The following is a 15,147-nucleotide window of genomic DNA, read 5'->3' as shown; positions in this document are numbered from 1 at the left end:
GGGGGGAGAGGGGGAGAAGGGAGAGAATGAGAGAATGAGAAAGAAATGGGCATTATGAAGCACAAGTGTAAAACCAGTACCTGGAAGGCTGAGGCAATATGATCTCTGTGGGTCCGAGCATGGTCAAGGCTATACCATGTCTTGAAGTGGAAGTTATAGGGCAGAGGAAGGACATTTACCTGGTGTGCTTGAATTTCTGGCTTCCATTTCATCGATGGGTGGGTGGATGGATGGATGGATGGATGGATGGATGGATGGATGGATGGATGGATGGAGAGATAGAGAGAATGAGAGATAGAATGAGAGATAGAATGAGAGATAGAGAGGAAGGAAGGAAACTTTTTCAGGCTTGAACTTAATGTATTTGTTTCTAACTTTATGAAATAGTTTAGCCTTTTCTTACTGTATTATGGTCATCATTTTGATCAAGTAAATATACAGGTACCTGCAAATCAAGGTAGGATGTAGATGGGGATTTCTTTCTGTGCTTGTGGGTAATATCTCTTTCTGTCCTCAACTTCTGACTATGAACTGCTGTTGTTCAAATCTGTGTGTCCACCTCTGCCTCTGACCTTTAAAGTCTAGGATCTGGGCAGTAACAGAACCAGTCTATTCAGTTTTATTTGAGTTTGGATTTAGTGGGTTCATGATTCGTAGGGTTTCCGCACACCTTGCTCCTCACATGTCTTCTTCCCTTCCCTTGGTTCTTGGGGGAAAACCTAAGGCCTTATCAAAGCTGGACAAGCACTTCCCCACCAAATTAAAATTAAAGCCTGAGCAATTCCACCTCTTCCCTCCCCAACCCCTTACTCACTGTGTAGCTTAGACTTGTAACCCTCCTGCCTTAACCCCCTGTGCAGCAAAGATTCCAGGTATACACCAACTTTCCCAAGCAAAGTTTGATTGCTAAGAAAGATTCCATATCCTGCCACACCCCTCTGGTGTTGGCATTACAGCCATGCACTACTATGCTGGTCCTGCCAGATTTCTGTTAAGATGAGAAGATGAGTAAGTGTTCTAACAAATATTAGGAAAGTTTTTGTGTCTAAAATATAGTCTCTAGAGCTTAGACTAAAACATCAATAGGGTGAGAGTTATTCTTTGCTTCTGGCTCTTCTTTAGAGCTAGATGGTAATTAAATGGATCATCTACAGAGCTTATTTAATGAAACTTTATACTTTATGAACTTTTCATATTTTCAAGTTTATTCTTTGGACAGGGTCTCTATAGTACAGCATAGATTAACCTCAAATAGTGACCCAATTACTTCTCAGCTTTCCAGATTTTTTTTTTCAGATGCACATTAGAATAACTTGTGCTTTTGGGTTAATTAAAGAAGTAAAACTTAAAGGGTACTTTAAAACTGTTTAATTTTATATTTCCATCAAAATAAAAATACTACTTGTAGCTTAGAATAGTGGCACACGTCTTTAATTCCAGAACTCAGGGAAAGGCAGAGGCAGGTGGATCTCTGAGTTGGAGGCCAGCCTAGTCTACAAAGCGAGTTCCAGGACAGCCAGGACTGTTACACAGAGGAACTCTGTCTCAAAAAAAATACTATTTGTATGTTACCTTTCATAAATATGTAATGTCTTCATTCAACATTAATGAAAATTATGTGAATTACTTTTTTAAATGTGATATTCAATGATCTGGATTTTCTTGGCTTGCTAGCTGTTTGTTTGTTTATTCATTTATTTATTTACTTTATTTATTTATTTATTTTTAAGGCTGTACCGATCGATTGGGGAGTATGATGTCCTCCGTGGCATTTTTAGCAGTGAGTTAGGAACAAAGCAGGACACTCAGGATGCACTATTAGCAGAAGCCAGAAGTGATTATTCTCAAGCTGCTAAACTGTATAATGAGGTAAAACCAATCTCTGGCAAATGTATCGCTTGCTTAAACACCTTGACTCTGTACATTTAAAATGAACTATTAGCTTTAGTGTTAAAGATTAATAACCAAATATTGTTTTATAATAACCATTTGTGCCATAATTGTTACTGTATCTTGCTCTTTTTAAGGCAACATTGAAAAGATAAAGCATTTCATAAACTACCAAGTACATAAAACTATACAGTACTGCTATGACTGCTGTTATGTTTACAATTTCTATTTAAATATTGTTTTCTCTCACTTAGAAAAAATACGATAAAGTGAAATAGACTTTGATTTTGACTGTAATTTGGTTTTATATGTTTTATTTCATCTCAATTTGGCAAAGATAATAGGTGTCAGACTTTAGGATCTGCAGTCTATAAAACAATTGAGTGAGTAATCTCAGTTTTGAAACCTACAGAAGTCTGCAAATGTCCTCAACTTTATTTTTTAAGTCTAAGAACATAAATAATAAATGATGCACAGTCTTGACTTAAAGCAAATTTTGCATCACTTATTTGGCTTTCCTGGTAAGGTTCTCAGTAGGATAACCTTCTTCTCATTAGTGACTTTTTGTTTACTTTGGTTTGGTTTGGTTTTTGAGACAGGGTCTCACGTTGAAGTCCTGGCTGTCCTGGCACTCACAGAGATCTGCCTGCCTCTCTCTGCCTCCTGAGTACAGGTGTGTACCACCATGCATGGCCTCATTTGTTACTATAAGGTTCCTTTTGTTATTATTTTTTCTTCCATTTACTGTTATTTTGAACATTATCCCATCCTCTCAGGTTGCCATAGATCAGAAATAATTATCTTTAGTATGTATGTTATAATACCCTCCTTTAAAGAATATATTTGCATCTATGTTCTTTTCAACTCCATAACATAATCCCTCTTTTTTCTGCCAGGCTTTAAATAAACAGGAGTGGGTGGATGGTGAACCCACAGAGGCTGAGAAGGAGTTTTGGGAACTGGCATCCCTTGACTGTTACAACAACCTTTCTGAGTGGAAAGTACTTGAGTACTGTTCTACAAACAATATAGGCAGTAAAAATGCTGTAGACCTAAGTAAAATGTGGAGTGAGCCATTTTACCAGGTGTGTAGAATTATTTTTCAGTAACTGAAGTAAATGTTTTAGATGGTCATGTGTTTTCCAGTTAATAGAACTACTTTAAAATTTTCCAAGATTAAGATAGTAGTTTTGAAGCCTTTGGATGTTCAAACTCCATGGTGTTAAATTTCATATCACTTTTTAGCTAGCCATTTCAAAATAAATGGGATGTGTTTTACAGTAGATATTTATCCTTGTGATATAACCACATGGAAGAATATTTCCTGTTGTCTTTTATGTTCTTGAGAAGGCAGTTTGCATTGTGCACCTCAGGAGGCAGTTACAGGCTCTCCTGTACTCATGATGCTACCTCAGTATGTGTGCAGGATCCACGGTGTCTCCTAACTGCAGGTGGATCCCATTCCTCTGTGGAAAGTGCCTACATATTTTGTGAGTAGAAAATAATCCAGGTTAGATGAACATTTTTTTTTTATTGTAGTTTTAGGTTACAGCATCAGATATCATTATTTTGGTTCTCAATCTTAAACTATAGAATTATTCCAAGGAATATTTCAGGTAGAAAGTAATTGCATTCACTCAGATTGACTTTCTAAATTGATAGTGGATTGTTGTTGTTCCACAGGAGACGTATCTACCGTACATGATCCGAAGCAAACTGAAGCTCCTGCTTCATGGAGAAGGCACCCAGTCTCTGCTGACATTTGTGGATGAAGCCATGCACAAGGAGCTGCAGCAGACAGTCCTGGAGCTTCAGTATAGTCAGGAGCTGAGTCTCCTTTACATCTTGCAAGATGATATTGACAGAGCCACATACTACATTAAAAACGGCATTCAGATTTTCATGCAGGTAAGACAGATGGATCTTATCTGATGTATATTGTTTTTATATTAGTTTTAAGTGTCAGTAATCTCATATGCACACACACACAAAAGAGCAACAAAACCTCTGTATTCTCATATATATTACCTGTTCTTTCTTTGAATTTTTTTAAATATATATTTTTATTTTATAATTAACAATTTCATATATCAGCCGTGGATTCCCCCGTCCTTCCTCCTCCCACCCCTCAGCCCTCCCCCCCAAGCCAGCCCCCATTCCCACCTCCTCCAAGGCAAGGTCTCGACTGGGGAGTCAGCCCAGCCTGATAGACTCAGCCAAGGCAGGTCTAGTCCCTCCTCCCTACACCAAGACTGAGCAAAGTGTCCCAGCATAGGCCCCAGGCTCCAAAAAGCCAGCCCATGCACCAAGGACAGGTCCTGGCTCCTCTGCCTGGGGGCCTCCCAAACAGTTCAAGCTAATCAACTGTCCCACTTATCCAGAGGGCCTGGTCCAGTTCCATGAGGGCTCCTCAGCCATTGGGTCACAGTTCATGCGTTTCCACTAGTTTGGCTATTTGTCCCTGTGCTTTTTCCAATCATGGTCTCAACATCTCTCGCTCATAAAATCCCTCCTCTCTCTTGCCGATTGGGCTCCTGGAGCTCCACCTGGGGCTCAGCTATGAATCTCTGCATCCACTTCCATCAGCCACTGGATGAGAGTTCTATCATGACAGCCAAGGTGTTCGGCCATCCGATCACCAGAGTAGGTCGGCTCAGGCACTCTCTTGAACATTGCCAGTAGTCTATAGTGTAGGTATCTTTGTAGATTTCTGGGGACCTCTCTAGCACTATGCTTCTTCATGTTCCCTTGGGGTCTTCATTCATCATGGTATCTCCCTCCCCATTTTCCCACTCTGCTCCTGATCCAGCTGGTACTTCCTGCTCCCCTAAGCTCTCTTTCCGCTGACTCTTGGAATCTGTCTTACCTGCATGAAAATCTGAATGCCGTTTTTAATGTAGTATGTGGCTCTGTCAATATCATCTTGCAAGTTGTAAAGAAGACTCAGCTCCTAACTATACTGAAGCTCCAGGAATGGGAGAACTCCATTACACCCCCCACCCCCAGTTTGCTCATGTAGATCTCATCTATTTCTCTGTCATTGGGCGATGCCTGTGTCTTTCTCAGGATCCTCTTTACTAGGTAGCCTCCCTGGAGTTGTGAGTTGCAGTCTGGTTATCCTTTGCTTTACATCTAGTATCCACTTATGAGTGAGTACATATCAGGTTTGTCTTTCTGAGTCTGAGTTACCTCACTCAGGATGATTTTTTCTAGTTCCATCCATTTGCCTGCAAACCTCATGATGTGATTGTTTTTCTCTGCTGAGTAATACTCCATTGTGTATATGTACCACATTTTCTTTATCCATTTTTCAGTTGAAGGGCATCTAGGTTGTCTACAGGTTCTGGCTACTACGAATAATGCTGCTATGAACATAGTTGAGCATGTGTTCTTGTGTTGTGATTGAGCATTCCTTGGGTATATGCCCAAGAGTGGTATAGCTGGGTCATGAGGGAGGTTGATTCCCAATTTTCTAAGAAAACGCCATGATGATTTCCAAAGTGGCTGTACAAGTTTACATTCCCACCAACAGTGTAGGAGTGTTCCCTTTGCTCCACATCTTCTCCAACATAAGCTGTCTTCAGTGTTTTTGATCTTAACTATTCTGATGGGTATAAAATTTGCATTTTCCTAATGATTAAGGATGTTGAGCAATTTCTTAGATGTCTTTCAGCCATTTGAGATTCTTCTGTTGAGAATTCTCTGTTTAGCTCTATAGCCCATTTTTTAATTGGACTGTTGGGTATTTTGATGTCTAATTTCTTGAAATCTTTATATATTCTGGATATCAGCCCTCTGTCAGATGTGGGGTTGGTGAAGATCTTTTCTCATTCTGTAGGCTGTCGTTTTGTCTTACTGACCGTGTCCTTTGCCCTCCATAATCTTCTCAGTTTCAAGAGGTCCCATTTATTAATTGTTTCTCTCAGAGTCTGTGCTACTGGTGTTATATTTAGGAAGTGATCTCCAGTGCCAATGCCTTCACGACTACTTCCTACTTTCTCTTCTGTCAGGTTCAGAGTAACTGGATCTATGTTGACATCTTTGATCCACTTGGACTTAAGTTTTGTGCACAGTGACAGATATTGGATCCATTGGTAGTCTTCTACATGTTGACATCCAGTTATGCCAGCACCATTTGCTGAAGATGCTTTCTTTTTTCCACTGTACAGTTTTGGCTTCTTTGTCAAAAATCATATGTTCATAGGTGTGCAGATTAATGTCAGGGTCTTCAGTTTGATTCCATTGTTCCACATGTCAGTTTTTATGCCAGTACCAAGCTGTTTTTATTACTGTAGCTCTATAGTAGAGCTTGAAGTCAGGAATTGTGATGCCTCCACAGGTTGTTTTATTGTATGGGATTCTTTTGGCTATCCTGGGTTTTTTGTTTTTCCATATGAAGTTGAGTATTGTTCTTTCCAGGTCTGTGAAGAATTGTGTTGGTATTTTGATGGGGATTGCATTGAATCTGTAGATTGCTTTTGGTAAAATTGCCATTTTTACTATGTTAATCCTACCTATCCATGAGCATGGGAGATCTTTCCATTTTCTGACTTCTTCAATTTCTTCCTTCAGAGACTTAAAGTTCTTGTCATACAGGTCCTTCACTTGTTTACTTAGAGTTAACCCCAAGGTATTTTATGTCATTTGTGACTATTATAAAGGGTGATGTATCTCTTATTTCTTTCTCAGCCCGTTTGTCATTTGTATATAGGAGGACTCCTGGTTTTTTTTAATTATTATTAGTTAATCTTATATCCTGCTACATTACTGAAGCTATATGAGTTCCTTGGTCGAATTTTTGGGGTCACTTTCATATACTATCATGTCATCTGCAAATAGTGAAAGCTTGACTTCTTCCTTTCCAATTTGTATCTCCTTGATCTCCTTATGTTGTCTTATTGCTCTGGCTTAAACTTCAAGTACTATATTGAATAAATATGGGTGGAGTGGGCAGCCTTGTCTTATTCATTGATTTTAGTGGAATTGCTTTGAGTTTCTCTCCATTTACTTTGATGTTGGCTGTTGGCTTGCTGTAAATTGCCTTTATTATGTTTGGGTATGTTCCCTGTATTCCTTATTTCTCCAAGACCTTTATCATGAAGGGGTGTTGGATTTTGTCAAAGGCCTTTTCAGCATCTAGTGAGATGATCTTGTGGTTTTTTTTTTTCTTCAAATTTGTTTATATGGTGTATTACATTGACAGACTTTCGTATATTGAACCGTCCTTGCATCCCTGGGATGAAGCCTACTTGATCATGGTGGATAATTGTTTTGATGTGTTCTTGGAGACTGTTTGCCAATATTTTCTTTAATATTTTTGCATCAATGTTCATGAGGGAGATTGGTCTGTAGTTCTCTTTCTTTGTTGCATCTTTGTTTGGCTTGGGAATCAGGGTAATTGTAGCCTCATAGAAGGAGTTTGGTAATGTTCCTTCTGTTTCTATTGTGTGCAACAATTTAAAGAGTATTGGTATTACCTCTTCTTTGAAGATCTGGTAGAATTCTGCACTGAAACCATCTGGTCCTGGGCTTTTTTTTTTGGTTGGGAGACTTTTTCCTTAGGGGTTATTGGTCTATTTAAATAGTTTATCTGGTCTTGATTGAATTTAGGTATGTATTACATATCCAGAAAATTATCCATTTCTTTTAGATTTTCCAGTTTTGTGGAGTACAGGTTTTTGAAGTATGACCTGATGGTTATCTGGATTTCCTCATTGTCTGTTGTTATGTCCCCCTTTTCATTTCTGATTTTGTTTATTTTGATGCTCTCTCTCTGCCTTTTGGTTAGTCTGGATAAGGGCTTGTCTATCTTGTTGATTTTTTTCAAAGAACCAACTCTTTGTTTCATTGATTCTTTGTATTGTTCTATTTGTTTTCTATTTTATTGATTTCAGCTCTCACTTTGATAATTTCCTGGCGTTTATTCCTCCTGGGTGACTTTACTTCTTGTTCTAGAGCTTTCAGGTGTGCTGTTAAGTCACTGGTGTGAGATTTCTCCAACTTCTTTATGTGGGCATTTGGTGCTATGAATTTTCCACTTATCACTGCTTTCATAGTGTTCCATAAGTTTGGGTATGTGGTATATTCATTTTCATAGATCTCTAGGAAGTCTTTAACTTCATTCTTTATTTCTCCCTTGACCCATTGGTGATTCAGTTGAGGGTTATTCAGTTTCCATGAGATTGTAGGCTTTCTGTAGTTTTTGTTGTTGTTGAAATCTAACTTTATACCATGGTGGTCTGATAGAACACAGGAAGTTATTTCAATTTTTTTGTATCTGTTGAGATTTGCTTTGTGGCCGAGTATGTGGTCGATTTTAGAGTAGTTCCATGGGATGCTGAGAAGAAGGTGTATTCTTTTTTGTTAGGATATTCTTTAGATATCTATTAAGTCAATTTGCGTCATAACATCAGTTAAGTTCCTTATTTCCTTGTTAAGTTTCAATTTTGTAGATCTGTCCAGGGGTGAGAGTGGGGTGTTGAAGTCTCCCATTATTAATGTGTGGGGATTTATGTGTTATTTAAGCTTTAGTACTGTTTTTTTGTGTGTGTGTGTGTGTTTTTTACATATGTGGGTGCCCTTATGTTTGGGGCATAAATGTTCAGAATCCAAACTTCATCTAGGTGGATCTTTCCTGTGATGGGTATGTAATGTCCTTCTTGATCTCTCTTGATTGATTTTAGTTTGAAGTCTGTTTTGTTGGATATTAGGATGGCTACACCAGCTTGCTTCTTAAGACCATTTGATTGGAAAGATTTTCCCCAGCCTTTTATTCTGAGGTAGTGTCTATCTTTGAAATTGAGATGTGTTTCTTGTATGCAGCAGAAAGTTGGGTCCTGCTTTTGTATCCATTATGTTAGTCTGTGTCTTTTTATAGGTGAATTAAGTCCATTGATATTAAGGGATATTAGTGACCAGTGATTGTTAGTTCCTGTTATCTTTTGGTGGTAGTATGTGTGTACTTCTCTTCTTTGGGGTTTACTGCTGTGGGGTTATCTATTACCTGTGTTTTCAAGGGTGTGTCTGACTTCCTTAGGTTGGAATTTTTCGTTCCAGTGCTTTCTGTAGGGCTGGATTTGTGGATAGGTATTGTTTAAATCTGGTTTTGTCTTGGAATGTCTTGTTCACTCCGTCTATTATGATTGAAAGTTTTGCTGGATATGTTAGCCTAATAGTGCTCTTCACTCATTCTTTGTCTTTTGTTCTTCACTGTTATAAATGTTCTGCTTTTTGTTATTTCTTTAGTTTAATCTTTCTCACTACAATGTAGAATTTTCTCTGTTGAGTAGTTGTATAGAAGTTTCAGTTGATTTATGAATAAATGCATAGACTGAACTAATCTCTTTGGGTGGCCATAATGAGATTGACAACTCAGTAGTATAAGAAACAACATGAAACATTCTTCCAGGTTTATTAACCAGGGAGGTTAATACTTGTCCTAAGATATTTGGTAAGATTGAACACTGAAGAATTTGACTGGGAAATCAGATAAGTGTTCTATTTATTTTCTGCCCTTTCTTCTTTGTTTTCACTGTTGTGGGCTGGTCTGTTTCTTTGTGAACCACTAACAGTGTACCAACAATGTTAATCATAAAACCATAGTCATTTTTTTTTTCATTTTGTTTTTATCATTTTAAAGTAAATTAGTAAACTGACTAGAAAAAACTTGGTTTCAGGACTGGAGAGATGGCTTAGTGGAGAATGTACTTGTTAGCATGAGGACCCAGGTCAGACTCCCAGGAGCCATGTAAAACTAGACATGGTAGCACATATCTGTAATCTCAGCACTCCTCTGTGATGAAATGAGAGATGGAGGAGAATTCCTACAAGCTCTTACTCCACATGCTGGTTAGAGGTAATATCAATCCAGGTAGATCAGTCAGATTGGTCTGTGGGCATATCTGTTGGGCATTTCCTTAACTGGTGATTGATGTGGGAGAGCCCAACCCACCAGGTGGTACCACCCTGGACAGGTGGTCCTGGATTGTTTAAGAAAACAAGCTGAGCATACTGTGGGAAACAAGCCAATAAACAGCATTCATTCTTCCATGGTAATCAACACATAAATCCTTTTCCTCCCCAAGTTGTTTTTGGGCATAGTATTATTGCTGCAACAGAAACGCAAACCAGGGCAGTCCAGCTAACCTGGTGTACACACCAGCCAAGGGAGGAGGGTAAGGACTGACACCCAAGGTCCACACACAAACTCTGACATGCTACCTCCACTTACACAGAGAGAGAGAGAGAGAGAGAGAGAGAGAGAGAGAGAGACTGAATTGGTTTCTGTGGTTCACAATTTTGAATTATAAGATACTGTGATTTTTAAAATTTGGTGCGGATTAGGAATGTAGCTTGTAGAAGAGTATTTGCATACCATGTAAATAGACCTGGAATAGATCCTTACTTACTAGAATAGATAGGTAGATGATAATTGGAACAAGGAATCTGATAGCCAGATTATACTGATCTTATTGATATAGTTGAACCAAAATGTAACTGAAATTCTAAATTATTTTTTTTAATTTAACCTATTTAATAATTGTTTCCAAGGTATAGTTGTTAAGCACTCTGAGACACACTGAATGATTCTTACATTTATCTGGTAGTTGCTATATCATGTTTTTTAAAACCATTAGAAGTTTTAAGTAGCTGGACAATGGTGGCGCATGCATTTAATTCCAGCACTCGGGAGGCAGAGGCAAGAGGATCTCTGAGTTTGAGGCCAGCCTGGTCTACAAAATGAGTTCCAGGACATCCAGTGATACACAGAGATACCCTGTCTTGGGGGAAAAAAAAAAAAAAGTTTTAAGTAGTATATTGCCTTCGTAACAAAGCTAACTTCTTTTTTTCTAGAATTATTCTAGTATTGATGTCCTCTTATACAGAAGTAGACTTGCCAAATTACAGTCTGTGCAGACTTTAGCTGAAATTGAGGAGTTCCTCAGCTTTATAAGTAAACATGGTAAGTTTTTAACTTGTCATTTTTTTTCCCTTTCTAATTGTGGAGGGGCTTTAACACCTGAATTTTTGCTTAATGAAGCAAAACTTAATGTATGGGGTGAAAACTGCCTTGGATGTGTCCTACAAATGCACCTGTTGAGGTCACTAGATAAAATGTTTAAAGTGGTCCACCACCATTGTTCCAGGTACTGGAAATACAAAGCCAAACAAAACACTAACAACTTGAAGTGCTCAGAGTATGACTCTAGGATTGTACCAGGAGGCTCCTTAAAGAGTGGCCCAAGTGCAGTGTGGAAGAGAAAGGCTTGTAGACCCTCCCCAGAAGATCACTACCATGATAGAGGCCTCACTGTCCAGAATGGAGTTTGGGGGGTGAGTCTTAGGAGACAGTTGGGAGGAGGTAATGGGCTTTGGACAGCAATAGAGATCATGTAGGTCTATGCACCACCAATAGTAGATTTTACTCTGGTTCCTCTGAAAAGCCAATACAAGAGTCTAAGAGAATATATCTTTGTATAAGTGAAAAGTCTTCATTCTAAATCTGTTTCAAATTTCTTTTGAATAGTTAAAAATGATTTATCAAATGTTTTTCCATAACTTGCTCATTGTTCCCTGTTTTAAATTTAAAGAAGTATTATGTTTTTTTAGCCATCTTAATGATATATATAATAATTAAGTACTTTCTACAGCTAAGGAGTTATATTAGTCTTTTTTATTGATTAATTAAATAATTTTACATCCTGGTTACAGTTTCCCTTCCTTCCTCTCCCCTCAGTCCCTCTTCCTATACCCCCATTGTTTTCCCACCCCCCAATCCATTCCTCCTCCATTTCTGTTTAGGAAAGGGCAGGTCTCCCATGAGTATCAACAAAACATAGCATACCAAGTTGCAGTAAGACTAAGCACCTCCCCATGTGTTAAGACTGGACAAGGCGACGACCCAGTATGAAGAGTAGGGTCCCAATGGCTCAGAAGTTAAGAGCACTGGCTACTCTCCTAGAGGTCCTAAGTTCGATTCCCAAAAGCCACACGATGGCTCACAACCATCTCTAGTCTTTTTTTTTAATATATAATACCTTTTTTAAAATTTTTCATACAAAATATTCTGAACATAGTTTCTACTTCTCCAACTCCTCCCAGATCCTTCCCATACCCACCCACCCAACAAATAGCACACCTCTTTTTCTCTATTTATAAATTAATAAGCAACTACCAAAAAAAATGAAATTTTAAAAGAGAAGAAACACATGTACCCGAAAAACACAAAAGTCAGAAACCATAATATATAAACAAAAGACCAGAAAGACATAAAATGCCCAAACAAAGCATTATGAGACATAAAGTCTATAAAAATACCATTAAGTTCATTTTGTGTTGTCATCTACTGCTGGTCCTGAAGTGTGGTTTGATATATCCAATGAGACCTATTTTTTGAGCTAATTTTTTTCTTTGCAAGCAGTTGTCAATTGCAGATAGCTTCTTGATTAGGAATAGGAGATCATATCTCCTTCTCCTCTCAGCACTGGGACCCTATGTGACTTGAACCTGTGCAGACTCAGGGCATGTTGCCACAGTCTCTGTGAATTCATATGTATATCAGTCCTGTTGTGTCTGGAAGACACAATTTCCATGGAGTTTCCATCCCTTCTGGCTCTTACAATCTTTCCACCTCCTCTTCCACATAGGTCCCAGAGCCCCTAAGGGGAAAGGTTTGATGAAGACATCCCATTTAGGACTGAGTGCTCCAAAATCTCTCAGTCTCTGTACATTGTCCAGTTGTGGGTCTCTGTTTATGTTCCTATCTATTGAAAGAGAAAGCTTTTCTGATGATGGCTGAATGAGACACTGACCTACGGGTAAAGCAGAACTGGTCTTTAGGAGTCATTTTATTACTATGTTCCTTTAGCAGAGCAGTAGTATGTAGCTAGAGTTTTCCTGCCTTGCCCACAGTCAGGACAAATCTTTGTCACCTGCCAGTCCCACAGCCGCTCAGACCAAACCAAGTAAACACAGAGACTTCTATTGGTTATAAACTATATGGCCATGGCAGGCTTCTTGCTAACTGTTCTTATATCTTAAATTAATCCATTTCCACAAATCTATACCCTGCCACACGGCTCGTGGCTTACCGGCATCTTTTCATGCTGCTTGTCAGGGTGGCGGCTGGCAATGACTCCTTCTGCCTTCCTGTTCTTTTATTTCTCCTCTCTGTTAGTCCCGCCTATACTTCCTGCCTAGCCACGGCCAATCAGGTTTTATTTATTGACCAATCAGAGCAACACATTTGCCATACAGACCATCCCAAACACCTGCACTCAGGCCCATGGTCCTAATCATCCTCTATGCGAACCTGCTGGGTAAAACCACAAGGAACCCAAGAATGGGCTCCCACAGGACATACAGAACATCCCACAGCAGTAGTATTTAGTTTTCTCCTAAGCCCATGGCCTATCTAGTCTCAAATTTGTGGTCACCAAGCATTGTCAGACATTGGTTCCATCTCACAGAGTGGGCCTTAAATCCAATCAGAGAGTGGTTGGTGACTCCCATGATGTTTATACAACTATTGCACCAGCATATCTCACAAACAGGTCACCAGTATAGGTCACAAAATGTGTATTTGGATTGGTGGTTACCCTTCTTCTCCAGTAGCGTACAGAGTTCCTTCCAGTACCTTGAACACCAGTCAGTGGTGATAAAATCTTTAGGTACCAGTTCAACTTCTCAGCATTTAATGAGATATGTAAGTAACAACAGGCCTTAACATTAGTTTGTGGAAAGCAACCAATGGCCTTGGCAATAACCTGACATATTTGAGGATTTTCATGGGGCTTCTTTGGCTAACTACTCAATTAGATGTAACCCATTCCTAGCACTGGAGCTTTCACTTTGTGGCAAAAGATATCTAGTTGGGCCATTGCCTCCCTGTTATTTGATTTAGATTTCTTTCATGCTGTTTTAAGAAGCTTTTACAGAATTAGGTTTCCATGTGACCCCACAAGTAGCCCTTAGTGTTCGTTGTCCCTCCCATATTTCCTCCTTTACCCTCCCTTCCCCTCCCCCTCCCTGTTTGATGTCCCATTCCTGTCTGGGTCGCCCCAGCCCCCATCTACCCATAACTGTCTATTCTTTTCCCCTTCCTAGGGAGATCCTTCCCTCCCCCAGGCCCTTACTCTATATCTAACCTCTGTGGTTATATAGATTGTAGCCTGCTTATCAACGACTTAACAGCTAACTTCCAAATATAAGTAAATACATAGCATATTTGTCTTTCTGGGTCTGGGTTACTTTACTTGGGATGATTTTTTCCTAGCTTCATCCATTTACTGTGAATTTTATGATTTCATTTTTTTAACAGCTGAATAATATTCCATTGTGTGAATGTACCACATTTTTATCTGTTCATCCATTGACAGACATTAGGCTGTCTCCAATTTCTGGCTATTATGAATAGAGCAGCAATGAACATACTTGAGACAGTGTCTATATAGTGGGTTGTAGAGTCCCACATGTCACACCAAGATGCTGTGACAGACCCAATGCACATCTGGGATGACATCATCACAAATCGGTAGGATATGGTCTTATTGAGCCAAATGAGGATTCTTTTCCAGAATTGCCAGCATGGAGGGTCTTTGAAACCGAGGCTTATAAAAATGTGGTGTTTAGCATACCTCTCTCATCCTGATCCCTTACGTCAGCTGTTCTAACAAAACATCATGTCTGCAGTGTTTTCTTCAGATTCACATTCCTTCTAAGAGGTCCTTGCCATCCACTGGCTGTGGTTGGTATATGCCCAAGAGTGGAATAACTGAATCTTGAGGCAGATCAATTCCCATCTTCCTGTAGAATTATCACTGATTTCCATAGTGGCTGTATAGGTTTGCACTCCCACCAGCACTGGAGGAGTGTTCCTCTTATTCCACATCCTCGCCAGCATGCACTGTCATTTGTTTTATTGACATTAGCCATTTTGTGTAAGATAAAATCTCAAAGTAGTTTTGACTTGCATTTATCTTATGACTAAGTATGTTGAACCATTTATGTTTCATCTTTTGAGAACTCTGTTTCATTCTGTACCCCATTTTTAAATTTTCTAACAACTTTATGAGATGTAGAGTTCTTCCCATTTTATGGTGTCCTATAAGTTAGCTAGATTGTATAAGGTGGTGCAGGTTAAGTTAAAGATGTGAACCCAGGATCATCTGAGCTAAAGGTATTTCTAACTACTGCTTCCCAGCCATAGAAAGGCTTTTAACATTTGCAGTGTGAGATTTCAAAATTGTGAGGGTTATT

General features: G+C 39.1%; 1 protein-coding gene across 3 annotated transcripts in view; it reads left to right on the top strand.

Annotated features, from left to right (window-relative positions):
- Prkdc (protein kinase, DNA-activated, catalytic subunit) overlaps positions 1 to 15,147 on the top strand; it is a 237,550-nt gene that overhangs the window by 169,230 nt on the left and 53,173 nt on the right. For all 3 annotated transcript variants that reach the window (XR_005092573.1, XM_028893310.2, XM_037209976.1), the window contains exons 64-67: positions 1,731 to 1,869; positions 2,787 to 2,975; positions 3,574 to 3,798; positions 10,744 to 10,852. Coding sequence is in view for 2 of the 3 variants with exons in the window: in XM_028893310.2 (XP_028749143.1) it covers positions 1,731 to 1,869; positions 2,787 to 2,975; positions 3,574 to 3,798; positions 10,744 to 10,852 (662 nt within the window). In the remaining variant the exon portion in view is untranslated. The remainder of the gene's footprint in view (positions 1 to 1,730; positions 1,870 to 2,786; positions 2,976 to 3,573; positions 3,799 to 10,743; positions 10,853 to 15,147) is intronic.

The sequence above is a fragment of the Peromyscus leucopus genome, chromosome 12, assembly GCF_004664715.2.
Source record: "Peromyscus leucopus breed LL Stock chromosome 12, UCI_PerLeu_2.1, whole genome shotgun sequence".
In the NCBI taxonomy this organism is placed as follows: Eukaryota; Metazoa; Chordata; class Mammalia; order Rodentia; family Cricetidae; genus Peromyscus; species Peromyscus leucopus.
The sequence above is the reverse complement of the archived record's forward strand: the minus strand, read 5'-3'. Positions and strand labels throughout refer to the sequence as shown.